The following is a 24,427-nucleotide window of genomic DNA, read 5'->3' on the forward strand; positions in this document are numbered from 1 at the left end:
CTCATTCCATTAGCAAATCATCTTATTTACCTGCTCAAATTAAGGCCAAATACCTTTAATTTAAGACAGTATTTACTTATTTCTATTTTTTTCATTGTATGAATTTTATGGAAGCAAAACAGTCTCATAGAAATCTTTTTGTTAATTTTTTGCACACCAAATTTTAAACATGAATTTGTTTAGTACTGAATTCCTTACATTGAATTTCTATGTGGGGAAAATTCATCTGTAAAAAATTATGCTGGTGAACTCATTTTGTCAGTAAAAGAAAAAGGGAGTTTGCCGCCGGCCGCTTCTTCTGGATCAAACCAAGAGCCTTGGCAGACGGGGGTGCCGCACTATCTGTGATCGGCTCAGTTATTTCACCCAGACCCATTAGATGGAAAACTCTGATGGACGTCTATTAGTAGCTACCTGATGTTTTGTAATCAAAAACTCCTCATTCAGTTTCATTCAGCTATGCCCAACTGTTGTGTCACGTGACCAAATGAGCTCATTTCATTGGCGAGAAACTGCTCAGCTGTATCAAGTGTAGATTGCTTTGGCTTGAGTTCACCAAAAGGTCACACATTTGCAGCTGAATTTTGTGCAGATAAATTTTGTGCAGGAACATTTTTACCAGATATAAATTCAGTGTAAGGAATTCAATGTGTAAAACAATTCATTGTTTAAAATTCAGAGTACAAAGAAAGACAGATTCCATGAGACTGTTTTTCTTCCATAGAATTCTCTCTGTAACATAGAAACAAAATCACTACAGTCTGTTTCTTCAAGCTCTTTGTGATGAAGGTCAGGCAGAGTGTTTTGTGTAGAAGACGTATTGGATTCAAAGACTGAACTGAAGGGGGATGAAGGAGCGTTGGACCATCACCAACCGAACCCAGAGTCACCAAACTGGACAGACTTTCGGGGCGATTCAGCACAGACAGAGCTGAAGATCTAAGAGCCTCCCATCATCAGAGGAAACTTCCTGGGTAAACAGAGCCGGTCTGGGCCAGTGCTGCTGCTCTGGGTGGTCGGATCTGGCCTGTCTGGCGATGCTCTCTCCATCCCATCCTGTGATGAGGCTGATTGCTGGAATCAGACCTCATGAATTCCTCCAAACTCTCAGCCAGAAACCAGACAGGTTTTAGAAATGCTAACTACGCCATACAATATTTGATCAGCTGAAGGAAAGCTGAACTTTTGTTTTCCAAATGTTTCATTTCGTCCGTGTTCTGATTAATCATATAAATTGAACAGAAAGAGAAGACATCTGTCAATGTGAACCTTCTGACTTTCCAGCTGAGCGCTTGCCTCCTGTGACTGCAGCTAAAACACCAAAATCTAAATCCTAAACACATTTCCCCTCCACTAAATTCACTAAAATAAGAGTTTCTACTGGCTAGAAGGAGATGGAGGTTTCTACAGAACCGGGGGGAATCAAACAAGCGGCTGGGTCATTTTTTAGGCTTTCATGCCATGAAGGGTTTGGAACTAGTTTGGAAGATTTAACATTGACAAGGTTTTGTCCTAGAAGAAGCAGTTAGCTTAGCCGTTTCCTGGAAGAGGTCGACATCACTTTTCAAACATTTATGTTCTGTTTGCTTAAACCCCAGTCAGCCTCAGCAGATGGCCGCTGACTCTGAGCCTGGTTCTGCTGGAGGTTTCTTCCTGATCAAAGGGAGTTTTTCCTCTCCACTGTCGCTACAAGCATGCTTAGTGTGAGGGATTGCTGAAGAGTCAATGAGGCGATGCAATCAGCTGGTTTTCCTTAGATAGAAAACTGACTGGATGATCTTGTGAACTGGAAAGTGCCTTGAGATGACATGATGAGTATTGGAGCTATAGAAATAAACTGAATAGAATTGAATTGAAACCTTTGGGGAATTTTTTCTACATTTCTTGCTGATTTTGTGGAAGTGGGATGGATAAAGTATGTGCTCAGGTTTAGACCACCCAGTTGTTACCCACGTCTTAAATTTTCCACCTTAAATTCTTGACTTGCTTTAAATCTGTAATCAGACCAACTAGTTGTGTATATAGAAATCCTCCAGGAGTTTCCTAATGCCGTGTTTCCAGTTCTGCTGTTTAATAATCAGAGAGGAGCAGACCTGGAAAACTCCTATTTTTATTTTGTGTTTGTAGAAAAAAAAGTCTAAAATCTATGCATATTTTTTTCCTTTTGTCTCTTCCGTCGTCACCTTTTAACTGCTCCTAAGTAGAGCTGACAGGAGGAAACAGCCAAATCCCAGAATGCAATGCAGTGAATCTCCTGTTCTTATTTATAAGAAAAATCTATTTAATCCAAACATACTTTATTAATCCCCCAAAAAGATCCTATCTCTGCCTATAGTGAATTACACATCTTGTAAAAATCAGAAACCTTCCATACGTTCCCGACCCCCCATATGACACTGAGCCGTCTAACGGTGACTACAGCTAAACTACTGACTTACTGCACTGAGTGTTTCTGGGGAGTGGTCCCGACAGGGGCAGCTCTGGTTAAGTTTTCCTCTGAAGATGTCCATGAGAGGCCAGTGCTGCTGCTGCTGCTGCTGCCGGGTTGGACACTGTGGCTGGGACTGATGGTCCAAGAGGCATCAGGTGGAGCAAAGAGCGACGGAGCAGTTAAGAATCAGCTGCTGCTGAATTACAGCTGCCTGCCTGAACCACCGGATGTGGCTCCTACAGTCTGAGTGGATTCTAATGGGAATCCTATTGGGGTTCCTTTAAGGACGAACTCGAATATTAAAGGAAAGTCCGCTCATATTCAGAATTCAAACTTCTGAAAGTTCTTTAAATATAAAATTATTACATACTGTTCAATTAATGATCAGTGTTTTTAATTCAGAGTAATTTTCATGTGAATGTGCTTTACTGGAGGCATCCATGTTTGTCAAAGAACACTACTGCCACCTACTGGTTTGTGACGTCACGGTGCGGTATCGGCTGTTGATCAAGTCCCAGTGCTGTATCTGGTGTTTGTCACAACGCGCTATTATCCAAGTCATCTTGAAAACATTCTTCTTCCAAATGTTGGCTACATATTACGTGTTTTTTCTCTGGCCAGAAGTTCGATGGTAAATCCTCCCTCTTCAAGTTGGCAATCCAACGACCAACCCGTCCATGGAGGATCAGCAATCAGAAAGGTGGAATAACTCTTTTTTCCACTTTTACCCGATGTATTCCAACATCCAGCTGCCATGCACGTGGGTATTGTCAGTTTCACTATAGCTCTGGTGAATTTCAATGGTGAAGTCCTCTGGAAATCTTCAATAATTGTTGTTGATTGCAGATGTGTCTAGTAGTTCCCATTGATTCTGCTTGTAAAGCGGGGAGAATGGCGCTAGGCTTACCGCACCGTGACGTCACTGCTGGAAGATGGCAGGAGGGAGGGGTTACAATATTTGGGCAAAAATGGCCGCTGGGAGAGGCCACTAAAGGATACAAGGAATGCACAGAGGTGAGATCAGGGGAACCTCTGAACCCAAGCATCACTTTACATTTTTTACTGATTAATGCTAAATTTATGAACTCATCGCAAATGTATTAGTTTTAGGTATAAATAATGATCCACTGATTATTCTTTGCTGACCGGACATAGAGCCTCATCCTGCAGCTTTCCTGATTCTTATTAACACTAAATAAATGGCTGATTACATCCTTATAAATTACAGTTTTCTTTATAGTTTTAATAAAATATAAACAATTCACAGAATAATACAAGTTTACATATTAAAAAATAAAAATAAAATAAAACCTCCTATTCCTGGTTAAACAGTTTATTTGCAGAAAAGGTTGATTTTGGGAGGAAATCCCCCAAAAACGGCAGAACACACCTAATCGGATTCTGCGTTTGATCCGATAGAAAATCCTCCCTCAGAGGTCGTGGCGTTTAGCGTTGATTGAAATTTAATGGGCATGAGTTTAAAAAGTCATACCAACCGGTGTGTTCAGGCCTTAAAGGAATACTACACCCAAAAGATGATTTTCTACTCACCCCCATGCTGAACAACACTCTGGAGTACTTTTTTGATATCTCAAATGCATCTGGAGATCTGGGAGGCTTCCTGCTGTCTGCTGACATTCAAATAATGGAGGTCTATGGTGCCCGAGACAGAAAGGTCCACTTTCATCTGGTTTGGTCTGCCGCGGTTTCCGTAGCGTCTTGAACTCGCAGGAGCGCGCTTTCAGGAAATTCTATACACTACTGTTTATGCTCTAAAAACATTCTAAATGGCTTCGTTTCGAGTAAATTATGGACGCTACCCACTCAGGAAACTTGGAATACATTGGACGAGCAGTATGGAGGAATATTGACACGTTTTTTGGGGACTTTTTGGACCTTTCTGTCTCGGACACCATAGACCTCCATTATTTAAATGTCAGCAAGAAGCCTCCCAGATCTCCAGATGCATTTGAGATATCAAAAAAGTACTCCAGAGTGTTGTTCAGCATGGGGGTGAGTAGAAAATGAAGGCTAATCATGTTTTGGGTGTACTATTCCTTTAAGAGAGGAGTGGAAAGTGGAGGAAGCTGGATAAGCAGTATTTGTTAAAAAAACAGGTGGTGTAGTTTAGGACATCAGAACAGATCATTATTGTCTCTGCAGCTATATTTATCTCTTAGGGCCTGATCTGCAGTAAGTTTGCACACATAAAATAGCCTCAAACACGTTTGTATTTGCATAGCAGATCTTAGTTATTTGTGTTTGCAATTCAGCAGACGTGTATCCTCATCAACATGCATCAAATTCATGTGCAGAGGATATGAAAATGAAAAGATTTAACACATTCAAAGGGATTTTCCAAAATCTGAAACTGAAATGTGGCCAAAGTGAAGCCACTTTAACAGCATGGCTTCGGACCTCGTATGTCTTTAACGGCCATTATCAAACTGTCTGTAGAACACCCAATCTGTTCATTTCAATGGGCAGAACAAAACAGTTTGCACACCTTTTATTTCCCCTTGTGATTACTAAAGTGTTTTTGAATTTAATATAAGCATTTGCGGCATAATGTTTGCACCACACACCAACATTTTGCACACACTTAAGACAAATTAAACATGTAATTTAGCGCTTCTTTTTAGGAATCCCTGAAGATCAAGCCCTTAGTGGTAAATTTAATAGATATCATTTAAAAAGAGAATTCAGCCGTGTTATTTTCCCTCCTATCAAACTCAGCACTGCCTGCTGTTATGAAAATATCTGGTGATTAAATCAAGCTTTACTTTAAGTTATGCTTCCAACAGCAGCTGCTGTACCAGACCAAACCAAACAGGATTTACTTTTCATATAAATGTGAAAGAGTCCTCAAGAAGCAAAATCAAAAATGTAGTTTTCTCTGCCAAGTATGAACCTCTTTTTTTAGAGGTAACTTGGTATTAAAGGTATAGTGGGGGACAGGGGTGGGTTTAGAAAATGTGGGGCCCTAGGCAACGACAGGCCCTCTGAATTGAGAAGAAATAAAACAGACCCATTCTACAGATAGAGAAATGTTAATAGAATAGACATCCATTATCTGTTCTAGGTTTGTCCCTCTCTTCTTGTCCCTTTTCTTCTTGTTTTCCTCTCTATGTTTTGTACTCAGCTGACTTTTCATGCTGTCTCTAAAGGAATGAAAGATTTTTTCCACACACTTAGAACTTACAGGAAAGGGTTGAATGCGTTTGGACGGCGTCCCTGGTGTTCTGCCCATGTGCGACGCAATACTTGGTGTTTTGTTTACAACAATATCGTCTTTATCAAAGGGACTGAGGAAAAACAGAAAGAGATGCAGAAAGACAGAAAAAACACATCAAATCAAGACAATGATCACATTTATGTGGAATTAATCACCTACACTATAAGACATATGGTTGGTTTTTTTGGCCTATAAACAGAACTTACTTCCATGTGACTTCAAGGCTAAGTTTAAGAGTGCCGAGATCATTAATGTCCACAGCTACCACCTGGGTGAGTGGAGCAAACAGGTCCTTCATCTCACAGGAAACATTCCCTACAACCACGTGATTGGCTAAGCTCTTCAGTTCAGTCACCTGGAAAACAAAGGAGGACGGATTTCATGTCTGTCCATCATTCACATTTAAATGAAAGTACCGTCAACCTGGATCCGTCTTTAGCAGAGCTGCTATAAACATCCATCTAATGCCACCGACCTTCACAGAGAGGAACTCGTTAATGAGGGGGACGAACACCATCTCCTCGTTGTCCCACACTTGTTTGGCATTGATTTCTATCCTTCCTCGCAGTTTCCAGCGCTGTCGGCCATATTTCATAAAAATCTAAACACAGATACATAAACATAGATTTTGTTTTTACTGATTTACATATCTTAGCAAGACATCCTGACTATATTTAGACAAAGCTTAAATCCTTCCTGTTTTGTGAGGCTTTATCCGGGTCACTCTGAGTTACCTTAGTAGTTGTGCTGCTGTTGGCTTAGGTTGCAGGAGGACATAGGGTCATCCCTTTCTCTCTATGCTATATGTACGTCTTTAAATTTAATCATTTCTAGTTTTCTCTGTCTTCATTTTAAGCTATAAGCTAACCTTCTGAGTAAATGTCACAACTCAAGGCAAAATTTTTTCTATAAAGCGTCTTTCCTACTGAAAATAGTGGATTAACGCGTGTTTTCAAACATGGGTCGATCCACTAACAATCAGTATTTGGCTCCTTTCCCACTGGCAAAAAAGCTGGTCTGACCCCTCGCTAGCAGCTGCGTGGGCTCTGCTCCTCCGCCGCTGCGTGTCTGCTGACATCATCACGCTGGTTTAGCTTTGACGTCATCAGTGTGACCGAAATCAGGTAAGTAAACAACAGAGAGCAACATGGAGGAAGCCAGGGCTTAGTCAGTGTGCTTTATTGTTTCTCTCTGTTATCTAACTGAATCCGTCTCATCAGAGCTGCTCCATGTTTGTCGAATGGAATCAGAGTTGACGTCCATACGTTGCGTTCAATGGTATCACGTAATTTAGCGGGTCAACCCGGCTCACGTGTTTCCACAGCATGCCGATCTTTTAACGCGGGTCACTTGGCGAGTCGTTTGACCCGTGTAGACATGGGTCAGTGAGCTGTTCCGACTGCCACTAAAAGCCCATTATACCCGGACTTAAACTGCTTTTTCCCTCACTAGGAAAGAGATATATAAGAAATCATAAACATTTGTAACCTGTTCCGCCCCCAAAGCAAAACTATACTAAAGTGTTTGTGAATTCAGGGAAGCCACTCATTATGACTCAGCAGGAATACCACTAGCCAGACCTCCTACAACCAGAAGTTTTCGTAGCCAGTTCATAAATCTTGGCTTCATCTTCTCAGGGAAGATGAAGCCAAGAATTCTGAAGTATTCTGACACTTCTTGTTATTCCCCCTGAAATTTACCAGTTAGAAATAAACAAAGACCTGAAATATAGAATCAGATTTTAGATCAGATTTAGAATAAACTAACACAGATCTAAAAGAAAGTGCTGTTAAATCCCTGGGTATGGTCAGCACAGGCCGATTCCATGTCACCCTTAAGCCGGGCATACGCTGTACGATTTTTCAGCCCTTTTTGGGCCTTTCATCCTGATGGTACGTGGTATAGTGTACAGGGGGGAACGAGGTAACGAGGGGGTGCAATGAGTGAAATGTTCTTTCTGTAAAATTGACAGACCGTAGTAGCCACGTTTGCTGTGCCATGTCTTTGTCCAAATACGTCGTTGCCTTTTCTTTTTAGGACTTTTAGCAAAAAACTGCCCCAATAGCCAAGGCAGCGCGTTTCACTCTAGTGAGCTTCATATTCCTCTTCTACTAGTTTGGCATCTGGACAGACGAGTCAGAGTAGCGCCATCTCACTGCGGAGCTGAGTCCCACATCGCATGAGAGCGTCGGGTCGCACAGTGTGAGAATATACTTTGTGAGCTGTGAACTTTTAAACCCTGCAGTTTCTTCGTACAGTGTGAGCTGTAACGGCGTGCAACGATTGAAAAATATGGCACAGTGTATGCCGGCTTTAGAGGAGGGCATTGATCTATGACGGGGGGGGCACTAACCTCATACTGATCTCCTGCACACAGTCTGGCAAATCCTGCAAGACCTGAAAAATCAGAAGAGAGACGCTGAAGGCAATCTGACCATCTGGAAAGGAAGGTTCTAGATCTGTGTCAGTGACCCAGGTTTCAGAGCAATGAAATGTGTGACGGGATCTTACCTTTCATCCTGATGTGGAATTCTCCGAGCTGGTTCTCAAAGTCATTCTCCATCACACACATGTTCTACAAACAGGACACATCATTTCATCATCATTTTGCTTCATTCTGTCTCTATTCTCCCACTCTGCAGAATCTGTTAGTTCAATCTCTAACGTCCTGCTCTCTCTGCTTTTTCTCATAGTAGCTTCATCTGGTCTGTTCCTGTTTGGCTGTGACTGCATCCTTTGTTTCTAGATGTTGGAGCTTGGCCTGTTTTTCAGTGTAGTCCTGATTCTCTGACTTTGACTAACTGGATGTACTCTCTTCATCCTCTGACATGGGAGCTGGCTCAGAGCTCGTCTGCCTGGCTGTGTGTTTCCTGGACAGGGCCGCCTGTGGAGCTGGTTGACAGTTGCCTTTTGTATCTATGCTTCTTTTTCTATGTCTGCTTCTGTCTCCTTGAACCCCAGTGGGCCTCAGCAGATGGCCGCTCACACTGAGCCTGGTTCTGCTGGAGGTGTCTTCCTGTTCAAAGGGAGTTTTTCCTCTCCACTGTCGCTACAAGCATGCTTAGTGTGAGGGATTGCTGAAGAGTCAATGAGTCGATGCAATCAGCTGGTTTTCCTTAGATAGAAAACTTTGGATCAATCTGACTGGATGATCTGGTGAACTGGAAAGTGCCTTGAGATGACATGTGATGTAAATTGGCGCTATAGAAATAAACTGAATAGAATCTCAGCCTCACTGGAATCTCTGAGAGAGACCCCTAACCTGAAAGTGATGCTTGGGTTTAGAGGTTCCCTTGATCTCACCTCTGTGCATTCCTTGTATCCTTTAGTGGCCTCTCCCAGACTCTCCTTGGCCTCCCTGCTTCCTGGGTTGGCCGTGTAAGCTTTCACCATCTTGTGGGCTCCGTCTCTCAGTTTCCTCTGAAGGCAGTAGGCTTCATAAAACTCCTCAACCTGAGCAGACAACGTCAATAATAACTATTTCCCAGCAGTGCGTGTCTGTCAGGGTCTGACAGCAAACTCAGAAATCTTCAGACAATAAGAAGAAATGCAGTAAATAGACCTCCTGATGGCGAAACATGAGCTGCTATAGGCCTGGGCTGCTCTTACCTTGCTGAGATGAAACTCCAGTCTGGTGATGTACCGCTCGATCACCTTCACTTGCTGTCAGGGAAAAGCAGAGTTTTAACAGTTTTTCCCAGACTGCAGGAAGAGGAGGAATGGATTGTAGCTCACCTTATCTAATTCGTAGAGGAAACCCTGAAGGAGGAAACATCAGAGCATCAGTGTTTGCATTTAAAGACATGAACATTCAGCACTTTACAGCTGAACGTACCAGCCGGGAGTTTCTTTTAGAGACTTTAATCTGCCTGCTGATGTTCTCCAGATCCATTTGGTAGAGCTGGAGGTAAGACCTGAAAAAATGCAGTCCAGGAATTAGACACAACCGCTGCTTCTTTCTATTCCTCTTAAACATATCAACCACATTTAGCCACATGTACAGAAAACTCTGCTTCATTTTCACTTTAGATGGTAGGACAGCGAACCTCCAGTACAACCAGGTCCCAGGCAGACAGCATTACTGGTTGCTATGGAGACTTCCACTCAGTTGACTTACAGTTCTGGTTGCTACGTTTTGGGGGTCAGACTCATCCTAACAAGACTTAAGAGGATAAAGGAAATGGACCTCTGTGTCATGGCTGAGCTCATAAATATTAACACCTACAGTGGATCTAGATATAATCCAGTGTAATTTTTTACTAATTTAAAAGGTTAGTCCATCTCTGCAGTTCAAGTGCAATAATCCCCAAGTCAGCTACTGTGTAGTCTTTCCTTAGCTGTCTACTGTGCAGATATTTGTACATCTAAAGAGAATATATTCCAGGACATTACAACTTTTTTATGCTCTTTTGTACTATATACACTTTTTATATTGTCTCTTGTATTTTTATCTTTAATGGCATCTTGCTTTAACTCTTTGTACTCTACATAAGCTACTGGAACCAGAATTTCCCTGAAGGGATAATCCCAAGGGATTAATAAAGTTGAGTCTAAATCTAAGTCTAAGATATATTAAGAAAATGTCATTCTACCAAGAGGTTTGTTTCTGGTGGACAGGAGTCAGAGATTAACAAAGATTAACAAAAAGACTGGAGACATACTACCTGATCTGTTTTTGTTTATATTTTAATTAGAAACTGGAAAAATATCAAAGGAAAAGTCTGGTCATATTCAGAATACAAACGTCTGAAAGTACTTTAAATATAAAATTATTCCATACTGTTCAATAAATGATCAGTGTTTTTAATTCAGAGTAATATTCATTTGAATGTGCCTTACTGGAGGCATCCATGTTTGTCAAAGAACACTACTGCCACCTACAGGTTTGTGTCATTGCGGTGTGGTATCAGCTGTTGATCAAGTCTAAATAATGATCCATTGATTATTGCTGGCAGACCGGACTTTTCCTTTATCACCCTAAACTGGGACCAAATGATGAATCTTCATTGGCTTTACAGCAATAACGACCTTTTCTATGTCTCCCTACCATCACCCTTATCACATAAGTCCCTGCCTTCTCCATCAGATCCAGGTCAACTCCACAGGTACCAGCAGACGTGGTGATTCTGCTGAAATAATTTTACTGGCATGGATTTTTTTCACCTTCTCAAATCAAATATGTAATCTGCCCCTGAAACCAGAATCAGGTTGGTGGAAACCGTTGCCCAGCTCTATACCGGCGGCGCTGCTCATGATGGGTGGATGTATCTGAGAACTCACTGGAGGCCTTTCTTCACGGCGCTGTAGACTTCATCCAGCCGCTCTGGTTGGGGAACTTTCGGCGGTGGGTTTGGTTTGGTGGACATGCTGAAAAGCCCACTGGCTCGGCTGGACTTTCTGCTGATACCAGGAGTGCTGAACACTGAGAGGGTCCTGAAAATTGAGATGCATCACATTATAGCTTCATATGCTGATCTGGCTTCAATACGCAGGTTTTACCATCAGTTAGCAGTACAATCATTATGAAACATAAGCTGCTGATGCTTTGGAGTGTTTGGACGGCAAAATGCTCTTACATTAGGAGCCGTTCGAAATGGCTATTCCCAGTCAAAAGCCAGCGAATGGCAGCAAAATCCCCTCCAACTTCCATCCACTGGCCTTCTCCTGGGCATGCATATTTTTCTACTCTGACTTCACCCTTTCACTGAATTACAGGGTCTGACCAGGAGATGACGCTTCTCTTTAGATATTAATGTCCGCAAATGACAAAAAGAATGTTTTATATGTTTAAAAAGGAATTGTAGGTGAACAGCCTAAGATCAACCAAGGACTAGCCCAGGACCAGCCAAATGGCATGTACTTATATAGCGCCTTATGGCTGACATACACTGGCGCCACCGGGCCCTCTGACCACCATCAGTAGACAATGCAGGTAAGGTGTCTTGCCCAAGGACACAACAACACTGAAAGTCAGAGTCGGGGCTTGAACCGTCAGTCCTTCAATTTCAGGGCAAACTACTACATCCAACGCCACTGTCACAGAACCACCCAAGGCCCAGCCAAAGACCAACCAAGGCCAAACCAAAGACCAACCAAGGCCCAGTCAAAAACTAACCAAGGACCAACTAAGGCCCAGCCAAGGCCCAGCAAAGGCCCAGCCAAAGACCAACCAAGGACCGTTCAAGGCCCAGCCAAAGACCATCCAGGCACCAGCCAAAGGCCAGCCAAGGCCCAGCCAAGGACCTGCCAAGGCCCAGCCAAAGACCAATCAAGGACCATCCAAGGCCCAGCCAGAGACCATCCAAGGACCAGCCAAAGACCATCCAAGGTCCAGGCAAAGACCAGCCAAGGCCCAGCCAAGGCCCAGCCAAAGACCATCCAAGGACCAGCCAAAGACCATCCAAGGCCCAGCCAAGGACCAGCCAAGGGCCAACCAAGGACCAGCCAAGGACCAACCAAGGACCAGCCAAGGGCCAACCAAGGACCAGCCAAGGGCCAACCAAGGACCAGCCAAGGACCAACCAAGGACCAGCCAAGGGCCAGCCAAAGACCAACCAAGGACCAGGCAAGGCCCAGCCAAAGACTAGCCAAGGACTAGCCAAGGACCAGCCAAGGACCAGCCAAAGACCAGCCAAGGACCAGGCAAATACCAGTAAAAGACTAGCCAAAGAAGGCCAAAGTCCAGCCATGGACCAGCCAAGACCCAGCCAAGGGCCAACCAAGGACCACCCAAAGACCAGCCAAGGACCAGCCAAATACCAGGCAAGGCCCAGCCAAAGACCAACCAAGGACTAGCCAACAACCAGCCAAGGTCCAGCAAAGTCCCAGCCAAAGACTAGCCAAGGACCAGCCAAATAAAAGTAAAAGACTAGCCAAGGACTAGCCAAAGCCCAGCCATGGACCAGCCAAGGGCCAACCAAGGACCACCCAAGGACCAGCCAAGGACCACCCAAGGCCCAGCCAAAGACCAGCCAAGGCCAAGCCAAAGACCAGCCAAGGCCCAGCCAATGACCAGCAAAGGCCCAGCCAAGGCCCAGCCAAGGCCCAGCAAAGGCACAGCCAAGGCCCAGCAAAGGCACAGCCAAGGACCAGCCAAGGCCCAGCCAAGGACCAGCCAAGGGCCAACCAAGGCCCAGCCAAGGCCCAGCCAAAAACCAACCAAGTACCAGCCAAAGGCCAGCCAAGGCCCAGCCAAGGACCTGCCAAGGCCCAGCCAAAGACCAATCAAGGACCATCCAAGGCCCAGCCAGAGACCATCCAAGGACCAGCCAAAGACCATCCAAGGTCCAGGCAAAGACCAGCCAAGGCCCAGCCAAGGCCCAGCCGAAGACCATCCAAGGACCAGCCAAAGACCATCCAAGGCCCAGCCAAGGACCAGCCAAGGGCCAACCAAGGACCAGCCAAGGACCAACCAAGGACCAGCCAAGGGCCAACCAAGGACCAGCCAAGGGCCCACCAAGGACCAGCCAAGGACCAGCCAAGGACCACCCAAGGCCCAGCCAAAGACCAGCCAAGGCCAAGCCAAAGACCAGCCAAGGCCCAGCCAATGACCAGCAAAGGCCCAGCCAAGGCCCAGCAAAGGCACAGCCAAGGCCCAGCAAAGGCACAGCCAAGGACCAGCCAAGGCCCAGCCAAGGACCAGCCAAGGGCCAACCAAGGCCCAGCCAAAAACCAACCAAGTACCAGCCAAAGGCCAGCCAAGGCCCAGCCAAGGACCTGCCAAGGCCCAGCCAAAGACCAATCAAGGACCATCCAAGGCCCAGCCAGAGACCATCCAAGGACCAGCCAAAGACCATCCAAGGTCCAGGCAAAGACCAGCCAAGGCCCAGCCAAGGCCCAGCCGAAGACCATCCAAGGACCAGCCAAAGACTATCCAAGGCCCAGCCAAGGACCAGCCAAGGGCCAACCAAGGACCAGCCAAGGACCAACCAAGGACCAGCCAAGGGCCAACCAAGGACCAGCCAAGGGCCCACCAAGGACCAGCCAAGGACCAACCAAGGACCAGCCAAGGCCCAGCCAAAGACCAACCAAGGACCAGGCAAGGCCCAGCCAAAGACTAGCCAAGGACTAGCCAAGGACCAGCCAAGGACCAGCCAAGGACCAGGCAAATACCAGTAAAAGACTAGCCAAAGAAGGCCAAAGTCCAGCCATGGACCAGCCAAGACCCAGCCAAGGGCCAACCAAGGACCACCCAAAGACCAGCCAAGGACCACCCAAGGACCAGCCAAATACCAGGCAAGGCCCAGCCAAAGACCAACCAAGGACTAGCCAACAACCAGCCAAGGTCCAGCAAAGTCCCAGCCAAAGACTAGCCAAGGACCAGCCAAATACCAGTAAAAGACTAGCCAAGGACTAGCCAAAGCCCAGCCATGGACCAGCCAAGGGCCAACCAAGGACCACCCAAGGACCAGCCAAGGACCACCCAAGGCCCAGCCAAAGACCAGCCAAGGCCAAGCCAAAGACCAGCCAAGGCCCAGCCAAGGACCAGCAAAGGCCCAGCCAAGGCACAGCCAAGGCCCAGCAAAGGCACAGCCAAGGACCAGCAAAGGCCCAGCCAGCCAAGGGCCAACCAAGGTCCAGCCAAGGCCCAGCCAAAAACCAACCAAGTACCAACCAAGACCCAGCAAAGACCCAACCAAAAACCAACCAAGGACCAACCAAGGACCAACCAAGGCCCAGCCAAAGACCAGCCAAAACCCAGCCAAGGCCCAACCAAAGACCAACCAAGGACTAGCCAAGGCCCAGCTAAAGACCAACCATAGACTAGCCTAGGACTAGCCAAGGTCCAGCAAAGGCCCACTCAAAGACCAACCAGGGAAGAGCCAAATACCAGTAAAAGATTAGACAAAGCCCAGCCAAAGACTAGCCGAGGGCCCAGCAAAGGCCCAGCCTAGGACCAGCCAAGGCCCAGCCAAAGACCAGCCAAGGACCAACCAAGGACCAGCCAAGGACCAACCAAGGACCAGCCAAGGCCAAGCCAAAGACCAGCCAAGGGCTAGCCAAAGTCAAGCCAAAGACGAACCAAAGACCAGCCAGGGACCAACCAAGGACCCAGCCAAGTAACCAGCCAAAGACGAACCAAAGACCAGCCAAACACCAGCCAAGGACCCATCAAGGAAAGTGGGGAGATTCTGAGTGGCTACTACTGTATGAAGGTAAGAAATGTGAAAAACATCCAGGATTAATAATATTAATAATAAGAATAATAATAATAATAATATAAATGATTGGTATAATGAGAGAGTGTGGGTGTTTGGACCTGTAAGGCCTGTCCTGGGTGTTAACTCCAGTGAAGCTCTGGCTCCTAGTGATGGACCTGGAAATGATCCTTCTGACTGGACGAACGGACAGAGACATGGTGGACAGAGTTCGTGAAGGACTCCCTGTATGGAGAAGACAGAAATGCGGAAAAAGATCCATTAAGCTGTCAGGTTGTGAACTCTACATTCAGAAACGTTTCAACATCTAATGCACCGTTATATCTGCACAGAAATATCAAAAGCACCAGAAAACCTCAGAAATCAGAGAGCACAGTGAAGAAGAGACAATAACAAGCAGGTTTAACTTCTTTTATCTTTCATCATTATGGGCACTCATTTCAGACTCTTATGAATCTGCTTAGGTTTGAGAAAAAAGGAAATGTGTTTCATTAAACCCTTTCCCACATTAACATCTGAAACAATTGGATTAATCAATTACTGAAATAATTGTCAATCCATTAATCATTAACTGGCGTATAGAGACTCTAAAACATGCTTTTAGCTGACAGAGCTTACAGCAGGAATTACATCAAAATTATAAAAATATACAGGTGCTGGTCATAAAATTAGAATATCATGAAAAAGTAGATTGATTTCAGTAATTCCATTTAAAAAGTGAAACTTGTATATTATATTCATACATTACATACAAACTCATATATTTCAGATGTTTATTTTGTTTAATTTTGATGATTACAAATGACAACAAATGAAAATCTCAAATTCATCATATCAGAAAATTAGAATATTGTGAAAAGGTTCAAAATTGATGGCCCCTGGTGCCACACTCTAATCAGCTAATTAACTCAAACCACCTGCAAAAGCCTTTAAATGGTCTTTCAGTCTAGTTCTATAGGCTACACAATCATGGGGAAGACTGCTGACTTGACAGTTGTCCAAAAGACGACCATCGACACCTTGCACAAGGAGGGCAAGACACAAAAGGTCATCGCTAAAGAGGCTGGCTGTTCACAGAGCTCAGTGTCCAAGCACATTAATAGAGAGGCGAAGGGAAGGAAAAGATGTGGTCGAAAAAAGTGTACAAGCAAGAGAGATAACCGCACCCTGGAGAGGATTGTGAAACAAAACCCATTCAAAAATGTGGGGGAGATTCACAAAGAGTGGACTGCAGCTGGAGTGAGTGCTTCAAGAACCACCACACACCGACGTATGAAAGACATGGGTTTCTGCTGTCGCATTCCTTGTGTCAAGCCACTCTTGAACCACAGACAGCGTCAGAAGCGTCTTGCCTGGGCTAAAGAGAAACAGGACTGGACTGCTGGTGAGTGGTCCAAAGTCATGTTCTCTGATGAAAGTAAATTTTGCATTTCCTTTGGAAATCAAGGTCCCAGAGTCTGGAGGAAAAGAAGAGAGGCACTTCATCCACGTTGCTTGAAGTCCAGTGTAAAGTTTCCACAGTCAGTGATGGTTTGGGGTGCCATGTCATCTGCTGGTGTTGGTCCATTGTGTTTTCTGAGGTCCAGGGTCAACGCAGCCACATACCAGGAAGTTTTAGAGCACTTCATGCTTCCTGCAGCTGACCAACTTTTTGGAGATGCAGATTTCATTTTCCAACAGGACTTGGCACCTGCACACAGTGCCAAAGCTACCAGTACCTGGTTGAAGGACCATGGTATCCCTGTTCTTAATTGGCCAGCAAACTCTCCTGACCTTAACCCCATAGAAAATCTATGGGGTATTGTGAAGAAGAAGATGCAATACACCAGACCCAACAATTCAGAAGAGCTAAAAGCCACTATTAGAGCAACCTGGGCTATCATAACACCTGAGCAGTGCCACAGACTGATCGACTCCACGCCACGCCGCATTGCTGCAGTAATACAGGCCAAAGGAGGCCCAACTAAATACTGAGTGCTGTACATGCTCATACTTTTCATGTTCATACTTTTCAGTTGGCCAACATTTCTATAAATCCTTTGTTTTTATTGGTCTTCAGTAATATTCTAATTTTCTGATATGATGAATTTGAGATTTTCATTTGTTGTCATTTGTAATCATCAAAATTAAACAAAATAAACATCTGAAATATATGAGTTTGTATGTAATGTATGAATATAATATACAAGTTTCACTTTTTAAATGGAATTACTGAAATCAATCTACTTTTTCATGATATTCTAATTTTATGACCAGCACCTGTATAATCATTTTCTCATTTAACATAAAAAAGTAAAATTTCATCCATCATCTGCTATAAAATCCAGAACTCCTCAAGTGGAAAAGTTTTAGTTTCACCTGGTTCAATTTCATAAAAAAAATTTTCTAAGGAATCTTTGGCTATTACGGTAGATTATAATTCAACCAATTGAAAAAAATTATCCACAGATTAATCGATGTGCAAAATAACCATTGGTTGCTGCCCTAATCTGAATAAACAATAAATGGTGAAATGAATACCTGATGCCTCCCTACTTTGTGTTAGTGGTTTCAATCACAGCATGTCAGTTCAATTCTATTCAGTTTATTTTACTTTCCAGTTCAACCAGATCATCCAGTCAGATTGATTCAAAGTTTTCTATCTAAGGAAAACCAGCTGATTGCATCGACTCATTGACTCTTCAGCAATCCCTCATACTAAGCATGCTTGTAGCGACAGTGGAGAGGAAAAACTCCCTTTGAACAGCTCCCTTTGAGCGGCCATCTGCTGAGGCCGACTGGGGTTCAAGGAGACAGAAGCAGACATAGAAAAAGAAGCATGGATAAAAAACAGAATGGCTGGCAGGTTTTACTATATTTCAGTATAATTAATATTAGAAAGCTCAGACGAAGCCCAGTTCTAGGTATGCAATGTCCCAGCAGGAATCTTCATGGAAGGCTTTGTGGTATAAAGTTTTATATAACAAACATTTTCATAGTGTTCTAATTTTCACAGACTATATGTTTAGGATTTTATGATCTGTTAAAAATGACATAAAATAAAGGTCTGGAATATTTCACTCTTTGTGTTATGATTCTAATTAATGTTTAATATTAAAATTTTTGAGATGAACGTCAGAGTATTTCACTTTTTGCAATGGTGAAGTGTTTAGAGCTGCACCTTGGTTTGCAGTTGCACGCTTTAAGCAGGAGGGGAAGGAGGTTGGATCAGCAAAGCTGTTCAGTGTTACTTAAGTCACTGATGTAAATACCTTGGACAGAGAAGCCAACCTTCCACACGTGGAATGAGCCGCAGTCAAACCTGCTGCGGGTTCAAATCTCGGTGGACTTTAAAAGCAGGATGCAACATGGTCACTGCATCTTTCTCCAGTCCATGGATCAAGATCTTACAGTCATTTGCTCCAGTATTTCTTGTTAATACGTTTAACACACTTCTGAGGTCCACTTCCTTTCCTTGTGAGTGAAGCATTGCAAACTCAGATTTTATTTTTCTTTCTAAAACAGCTTAAACTCAGTCATAAAGGGTGAAGAAAGTCTTTGACTGAGTGAAATGGGCCTTTCTATCACTGAAACATCCTTTGATTAAAACTCTTTTATTGCAGCTCTGGCTGCTTTTCTAGACTCGCCATCCTGTTTGATGGGAAACCATGAATAGCTACTCGGGAGATAAAGGTTATCGCTTCTGCAACTGATTGCTCGAAGGAGAATGGAAATCCCAATTACCACCAAAGGCATCAGTGTAGCTTTCTGATATGACAATGTTCCAAAAAATTTTAAAAGTTTAAAACTTTCTAAGAGTATCAATAAAAATTTTACAAAGTATGGGACCCTGAAAAACTTCCAGCTATTCATTGTCAATCTTTCTGCACTTAACCCATCCTCTAGGGGAGCAGTGGGCTGCCATTGTGCAGCATCCGGGGAGCAGTGTGGGATTAAGGGTCTTGCTCAGGGACCCAGAGTGGCAGCCTGTGGGAGTGAGGCCTGAACTCACAACCTCAGGTTTCCAGACGCTATGCCCTAACCACTAGGCCACTTACATCTCTCGCCTCTAATTAGTAAACAAGCTTTAAATAATTTCATCTTGGGATATTTTTCAATTCTATTATATAATAATTATTTTTTTTATTTTTCTGGCACAGGGATTGCATTTATAAAACTAGAAAAATGTAAATTGTTAAAGTGCTGTATAATACTTGTTAAATTGTACACTGTCACCAAGGAAAGGGTAACAACTGTAAAGCATTACATTCTGAGTGACGTACATCACTTTTCACAACAATAAATATATGTGTAAAATAAAAACATAAACCTTTATACATCCCAGCTGAGGAAGCTGCTGACCATGATGACGTCTCTCTTCAGCTTATCGGTTATTTCTTGTTTTTATTCATATTCCGGCACACAGTGCTTCGAGAAATGCCCTCTCCTTTGTCTGTCAGCTTTTCCCTTTCAGGACTCGCCACAGTGACTCGTCTGTTTCCATCCAACTATCGTCTGCATCTACTTCACCTCCTCTTTAACTCCATCCATTAACCTCCTCCTTGGTCTTCCTTTAGTTCTCCTGGTCTGTAGTCTCCCTCTCAGCAGATGGTCCAAACCATCTCAGTCTGTCTTTATCTGTAAACATGAGCTGACCCTGAGGTGTGATCCTGATTCCATCCATCCTTGCCATCTTCCTCTTTGCTTCCTCTAGCTCCGCCTCCTGTCTCTACTTTGTCTTCTTTCCCTGGAACCCCATGGCTCCTCTCCCGCCCCTCATGTTTGCCCATTTTTCCTTCTCTTTCCAGGGAAAACCCCTTTCTCTCTAGATTGTCCTCCTCTTCTTACCTGCTCTCACTGCAGATCAATATGTCATCTGCAAACTTCACAATTTATGGAGATTTCTGTTTAACCTTATTTGTCAACCTGCCCACAGGAAATAAGAAAGGGCTCAGAACTTTAGTTGCTATATTTAGCGACTTTTCAGACCCCTCTAGCACTTTGATTTCTAAAAAGCTCCTAGCGCCAAATCTAGCAACTTTTTTCTGCTACTGGAGACTTTGGAGACAACATCTAAAAGCAGCGAACTCTGCTCTCCAGAGCAAGTAGATTGGTAACCCCGCCTCCTGCTCTCCTCTATCTTGTCTGCTGTCATGATTCATGCAGCTATTATTTCATCCAAATGAAAAATGGAGAACAGAGAAGCAGATCATGGCTTGTCTACAGTGAAAAGAAGGACTGGGTTATTTACTTTGGCCTTTTTGGAAACACAGGAAGGAGCAATCAGCTAAGTGAGCTTAGTGCTTGGAAAAAATCTTTCATTCCTTTAGAGACAGCATGAAAAGTCAGCTGAGTACAAAACATAGAGAGGAAAACAAGAAGAAAAGGGACAAGAAGAGAGGGACACAACCTAGAACAGATAATGGATGTCTATTCTATTAACATTTCTCTATCTGTAGAATGGGTCTGTTTTATGTGTCGTCTTCTCAGTTCAGAGGGGCCCCCTGCCTGTCTTTGCCTACGGCCCCAAATTTCCTAAATCCGCCTGGCGACTGCAGAACCTTCTCTGGAAATGTGATAAATAATGATTAACTCTTTCAGGTTTAAAAAAGTGATGATTTGGGGTTTGAACGTTGAGTGTTTCTGGGCTTCCACTCTGTTTATCACCATCCATCTTCCCCTACAGATAGATAGTAAAAGACTGCCACCATGGCATTGTTTGAAGAATATCTACATGTAGAGACTCTCTCCAGGAAGTAGCTGTGGTAACTGCGCTGCCCGCCACTGTAGGCAGACATCCACTTTGTCCAATCAGGGAGGAGTTGTATGAGGCACAGCGTTTTGATTTCGGCCAAAAGTTCAGAAGAAAATGGCTCATTTAGCAGATAAAGGTGTAGTGGAGGATGTTCTTTTTCCAGGTGGATCATCAAAATAAGTTGCCCTCCTAACTGTCAATCATTCTGACCTAACCTTATGCCGAGAAATACCTGGCATAAAGTTATTACCTCCCCTCTCGCACACTGACTGATGAGAAGCATATTTCTTATGCATCGATGCCCTAAAACGAAGAGTTTTGGTTGACAGACGTATTCGAATCAAAATGATTTTTAATTTTATAGAGACATGTTAAATCAATGTTCTATAGCCAGTGTCCGATGAACATGTGCTCTGCTCAGTGGATGGCAATTCCCGCTTTTGCTATCAACACCATTCTAGATCATTTCTGACAAAACATTAATAATATGTTTACTTATGTTCACATTAATAATATGTTCAAAAGTTCACTTTTTTATCCATATTTCAATTTGTTTTCTCATCAATATGCGAGAGTTTGGGCGAAGCAGGCTCCCGCAACAGGGGAGGTATTTCTCTGCAATTAACTTGGAATTTCAATTTGGTTTTTTTTACACCCATCTGTTAAACCTCTATGTTTTTCCATAGATGTTTCATCAGGGTTTAAAAGCTGTTCATGTGGAACGGTTTTCTGTTTTCCTCTGCTTAGGTCAGCAGACAGCTTTTTTTCAGTGCCAGGTCTGTTTTCCGACTCTATCCCATCCGGATCCAGTATCCTGTTCCCCAGTTTAAAGGGCCTTCACACTGTGCCTGTCAAGCATCCTGGATCTACAGCGCAGGAAAGGTTGAAATCCTACAGGAAGTCAGATGTTACTGCTTCCTCTGACAGGAAAGCTCACATAGGAGGAGAGTCCAAGAGGGCGAGCAAAAAAGGTCAGAAAACAACTGGCAATGCAAAAAAATAAAACAATATTTCTACCAGCTTCTAAACGTTCCTCTGACCCTTTTAGAAAAATAACCTTCAGTACGTTTGAAGACTAGAGATTTGTTTTTAGGTTCTGAACTTATAGGAAAGAGTTTGGGTTTTTTCTCAGGGTGATTCATCTCTTAAGCAGGGGCAGATTTAGGAAATCTGGGGCCCTAGGCAAAGACAGGCAGGGGGCCCTCTGAATTGAGAAGACGACACATAAAACAGACCAATTCTAAAGCTAGAGTAATGTTAATAGAATAGACATCCATTACCTGTTCTAGGTTTTGTCCCTCTCTTCTTGTCCCTTTTCTTCTTGTTTTCCTCTCTATGTTTTGTACTCAGCTGACTTTTTATGCTGTCTCTAAAGGAATGAAAGATTTTTTCCAAGCACTAAGCTCACTTAGCTGATTGCTCCTTCCTGTGTTTCCAAAAAGGCCAAAGTAAATAACCCAGTCCTTCTTTTCACTGTAGACAAGCCATGATCTGCTTCTCTGTTCTCCATTTTTCATGTGGATGAAATAATAGCTGCATGAATCATGACAGCAGACAAGATAGAGGAGAGCAGGAGGCGGGGTTACCAATCTACTTGCTCTGGAGAGCAGAGTTCGCTGCTTTTAGATGTTGTCTCCAAAGTCTCCAGTAGCAGAAAAAATTTGCTAGATTTGGCGCTAGGAGCTTTTTAGAAATCAAAGTGCTAGAGGGGTCTGAAAAGTCGCTAAATATAGCGACTAAAGTGCTAAGTTGGCAACACTGCTCTTTGCATCGTTTGTTTTCAAATGGTTTGCTGCTGTCCGTTTGGCTGAGACACACTTAAAGGGGAACGCCGTTTTTTTTACATTGGGCCCTTGATTTTACGTTATTACATCATGTTCTACTCACCCATATGAGTTTTGTGTCATTTGGAGCCGTTCTGAAGATATTCCGTTAGGTTATATCCAAGTAACGTCTTCCTATGGGCAACGACTTGAAGGCACAAACTAAACTGTTCATAATTTATTCTTTATGGTACGCCAGCATTCATAACATGTAGCAGAATCACTGTCCCCCAGACATCCGCAGTTATATTTTTTATATTTATATCTTTTTAAAACAAAGCTGAGTGTGTATGACGTCATCCGCGCGCGCCGGCTACCGTTCATTCATCCTGTCCACTGAACTGCTGCTAGTTTTCCTCACATGCCTGGAAGATGTCTAGTGCTGCTACCACAGATGATCTCGCTCTCAGAATGTAATTGAATGATTCAGATTAGCTAGAATGAATAGAACGGGTAGAGCGTAGCCGCATGTGGCCCGGGCTGCCTGTCACAACTCCAGTCCGGCGTGCGGATGACGTCGTTCACGAGCTGCTTTGTTTAAAAAAAAATAAATAAATATATATATATATATATATATATAACCGCAGATGTCTGGGGGACAGTGATTGGCCTACATGTTATGAATGCTGGCGTACCATAAAGAATAAATTATGAACAGTTTAGTTTGTGCCTTCAACTCGTTGCCCATAGGAAGACGTTACTTTGATATAACCAAACGGAATATCTTCAAAACAGCTCCAAATGACACAAAACTCATATGGGTGAGTAGAACATGATGTAACAACATAAAATCAAGGGCCCAATGTAAAAAAAAAAAAACAGCGTTCACTGTATCAGCGTTCTGATGGCATTTTAGCCAAAGGATTTTGATCAAAAACATAATTAATGTGCACAAATAAGGAATAGTTGTATTAACCATACATGTAAACACAGTTTTATGGGGCCCCCAGGAACTTGGGGCCCTATCGGCAACTGCCTAGTATTGCCTAATGGTAAATCCCCCCCCTGCTCTTATGCAAAGTTCCAGCTAAGGCTATGAGTTAAGGATTGTTTCCATAAAACATGCTTCCTCCTGTCAAATCTGTCTTTTCTTTAGGACACCAAAGCTTTCCAAGACACAACAAGACATGTTTCTCAATGTTTATCGTTTTTGTTTTCTGCACTGCAAAAACATTCTGAAAATACAGTGGTGTGAAAAAATGTTTGCCCCCTTCCTCATTTCCTGTTTTTTTGCACGTTTGTCACACTTAAGTGTTTCGGAACATCAAACCAATTTAAACAATAGTCAAGAACAACACAAGTAAACACAAAATGCAATTTGTAAATGAAGGTGTTTATTATTAAAGGAGAAAAAAATCCAAACCATCATGGCCCTGTGTGAAAAAGTGATTGCCCCCTAAACCTAATAACTGGTTGGGCCACCCTTAGCAGCAACAACTGCAACCAAGCGTTTGCGATAACTTGCAATGAGTCTTTTACAGCGTTCTGGAGGAATTTTGGCCCACTCATCTTTGCAGAATTGTTCTAATTCAGTTACATTAGAGGGTTTTCGAGCATGAACGGCCTTTTTAAGGTCATACCACAACATCTCAATAGGATTCAAGTCAGGACTTTGGCTAGGCCACTCCAAAGTCTTTATTTTGTTTTTCTTCAGCCATTCAGTGGTGGACTTGCTGGTGTGTTTAGGATCTTTGTCCTGCTTCAGAACCCAAGTTCGTTTCAGCTTGAGTTCACAAACAGATGGTCGGACATTCTCCTTCAGGATCTTTTGGTAGACAGCAGAATTCATAGTTCCATTTATCACAGCTAGTCTTCCAGGTCCTGACGCAGCAAAACAGCCCCAGACCATCACGCTTCCACCACCATATTTTACTGTTGGTATAGTGTTCTTTTTCTGAAATGCAGTGTTCCTTTTGCGCCAGATGTAATGGGACACACACCTTCCAAAGAGTTCCACTTTTGTCTCATCAGTCCACAGAATGTTTTCCCAAAAGTCTTGGGGATCATCAAGATGTGTTTTGGAAAAATTGAGACGAGCTTTAATGT

The 24,427-nt window shown here is 43.5% G+C and overlaps 1 protein-coding gene across 6 annotated transcripts in view; it reads right to left on the reverse strand.

The window, feature by feature from the left end:
- The window catches only part of ripor1 (RHO family interacting cell polarization regulator 1), an 82,014-nt gene that overhangs the window by 30,003 nt on the left and 27,584 nt on the right, over positions 1 to 24,427 (reverse strand). For 4 of the 6 annotated variants that reach the window (XM_038301137.1, XM_038301135.1, XM_038301134.1 and 1 more), the window contains 12 exons: positions 14,926 to 15,049; positions 10,947 to 11,099; positions 9,502 to 9,580; positions 9,402 to 9,425; positions 9,276 to 9,329; positions 8,970 to 9,119; positions 8,178 to 8,241; positions 8,020 to 8,063; positions 6,142 to 6,267; positions 5,873 to 6,021; positions 5,634 to 5,736; positions 2,439 to 2,564 (listed from right to left, as the gene is read on the reverse strand). In XM_038301137.1, coding sequence (XP_038157065.1) covers positions 2,439 to 2,564; positions 5,634 to 5,736; positions 5,873 to 6,021; positions 6,142 to 6,267; positions 8,020 to 8,063; positions 8,178 to 8,241; positions 8,970 to 9,119; positions 9,276 to 9,329; positions 9,402 to 9,425; positions 9,502 to 9,580; positions 10,947 to 11,099; positions 14,926 to 15,023 — 1,170 coding nt within the window. In that variant the 5' untranslated portion in view covers positions 15,024 to 15,049. The remainder of the gene's footprint in view (positions 1 to 2,438; positions 2,565 to 5,633; positions 5,737 to 5,872; positions 6,022 to 6,141; positions 6,268 to 8,019; positions 8,064 to 8,177; positions 8,242 to 8,969; positions 9,120 to 9,275; positions 9,330 to 9,401; positions 9,426 to 9,501; positions 9,581 to 10,946; positions 11,100 to 14,925; positions 15,050 to 24,427) is intronic. The other 2 variants (XM_038301138.1, XM_038301136.1) reach the window with 1 other exon arrangement.

This window comes from Cyprinodon tularosa, unplaced genomic scaffold (genome assembly GCF_016077235.1).
Source record: "Cyprinodon tularosa strain WSP-4 unplaced genomic scaffold, ASM1607723v1 ctg461, whole genome shotgun sequence".
Lineage (NCBI taxonomy): Eukaryota > Metazoa > Chordata > Actinopteri > Cyprinodontiformes > Cyprinodontidae > Cyprinodon > Cyprinodon tularosa.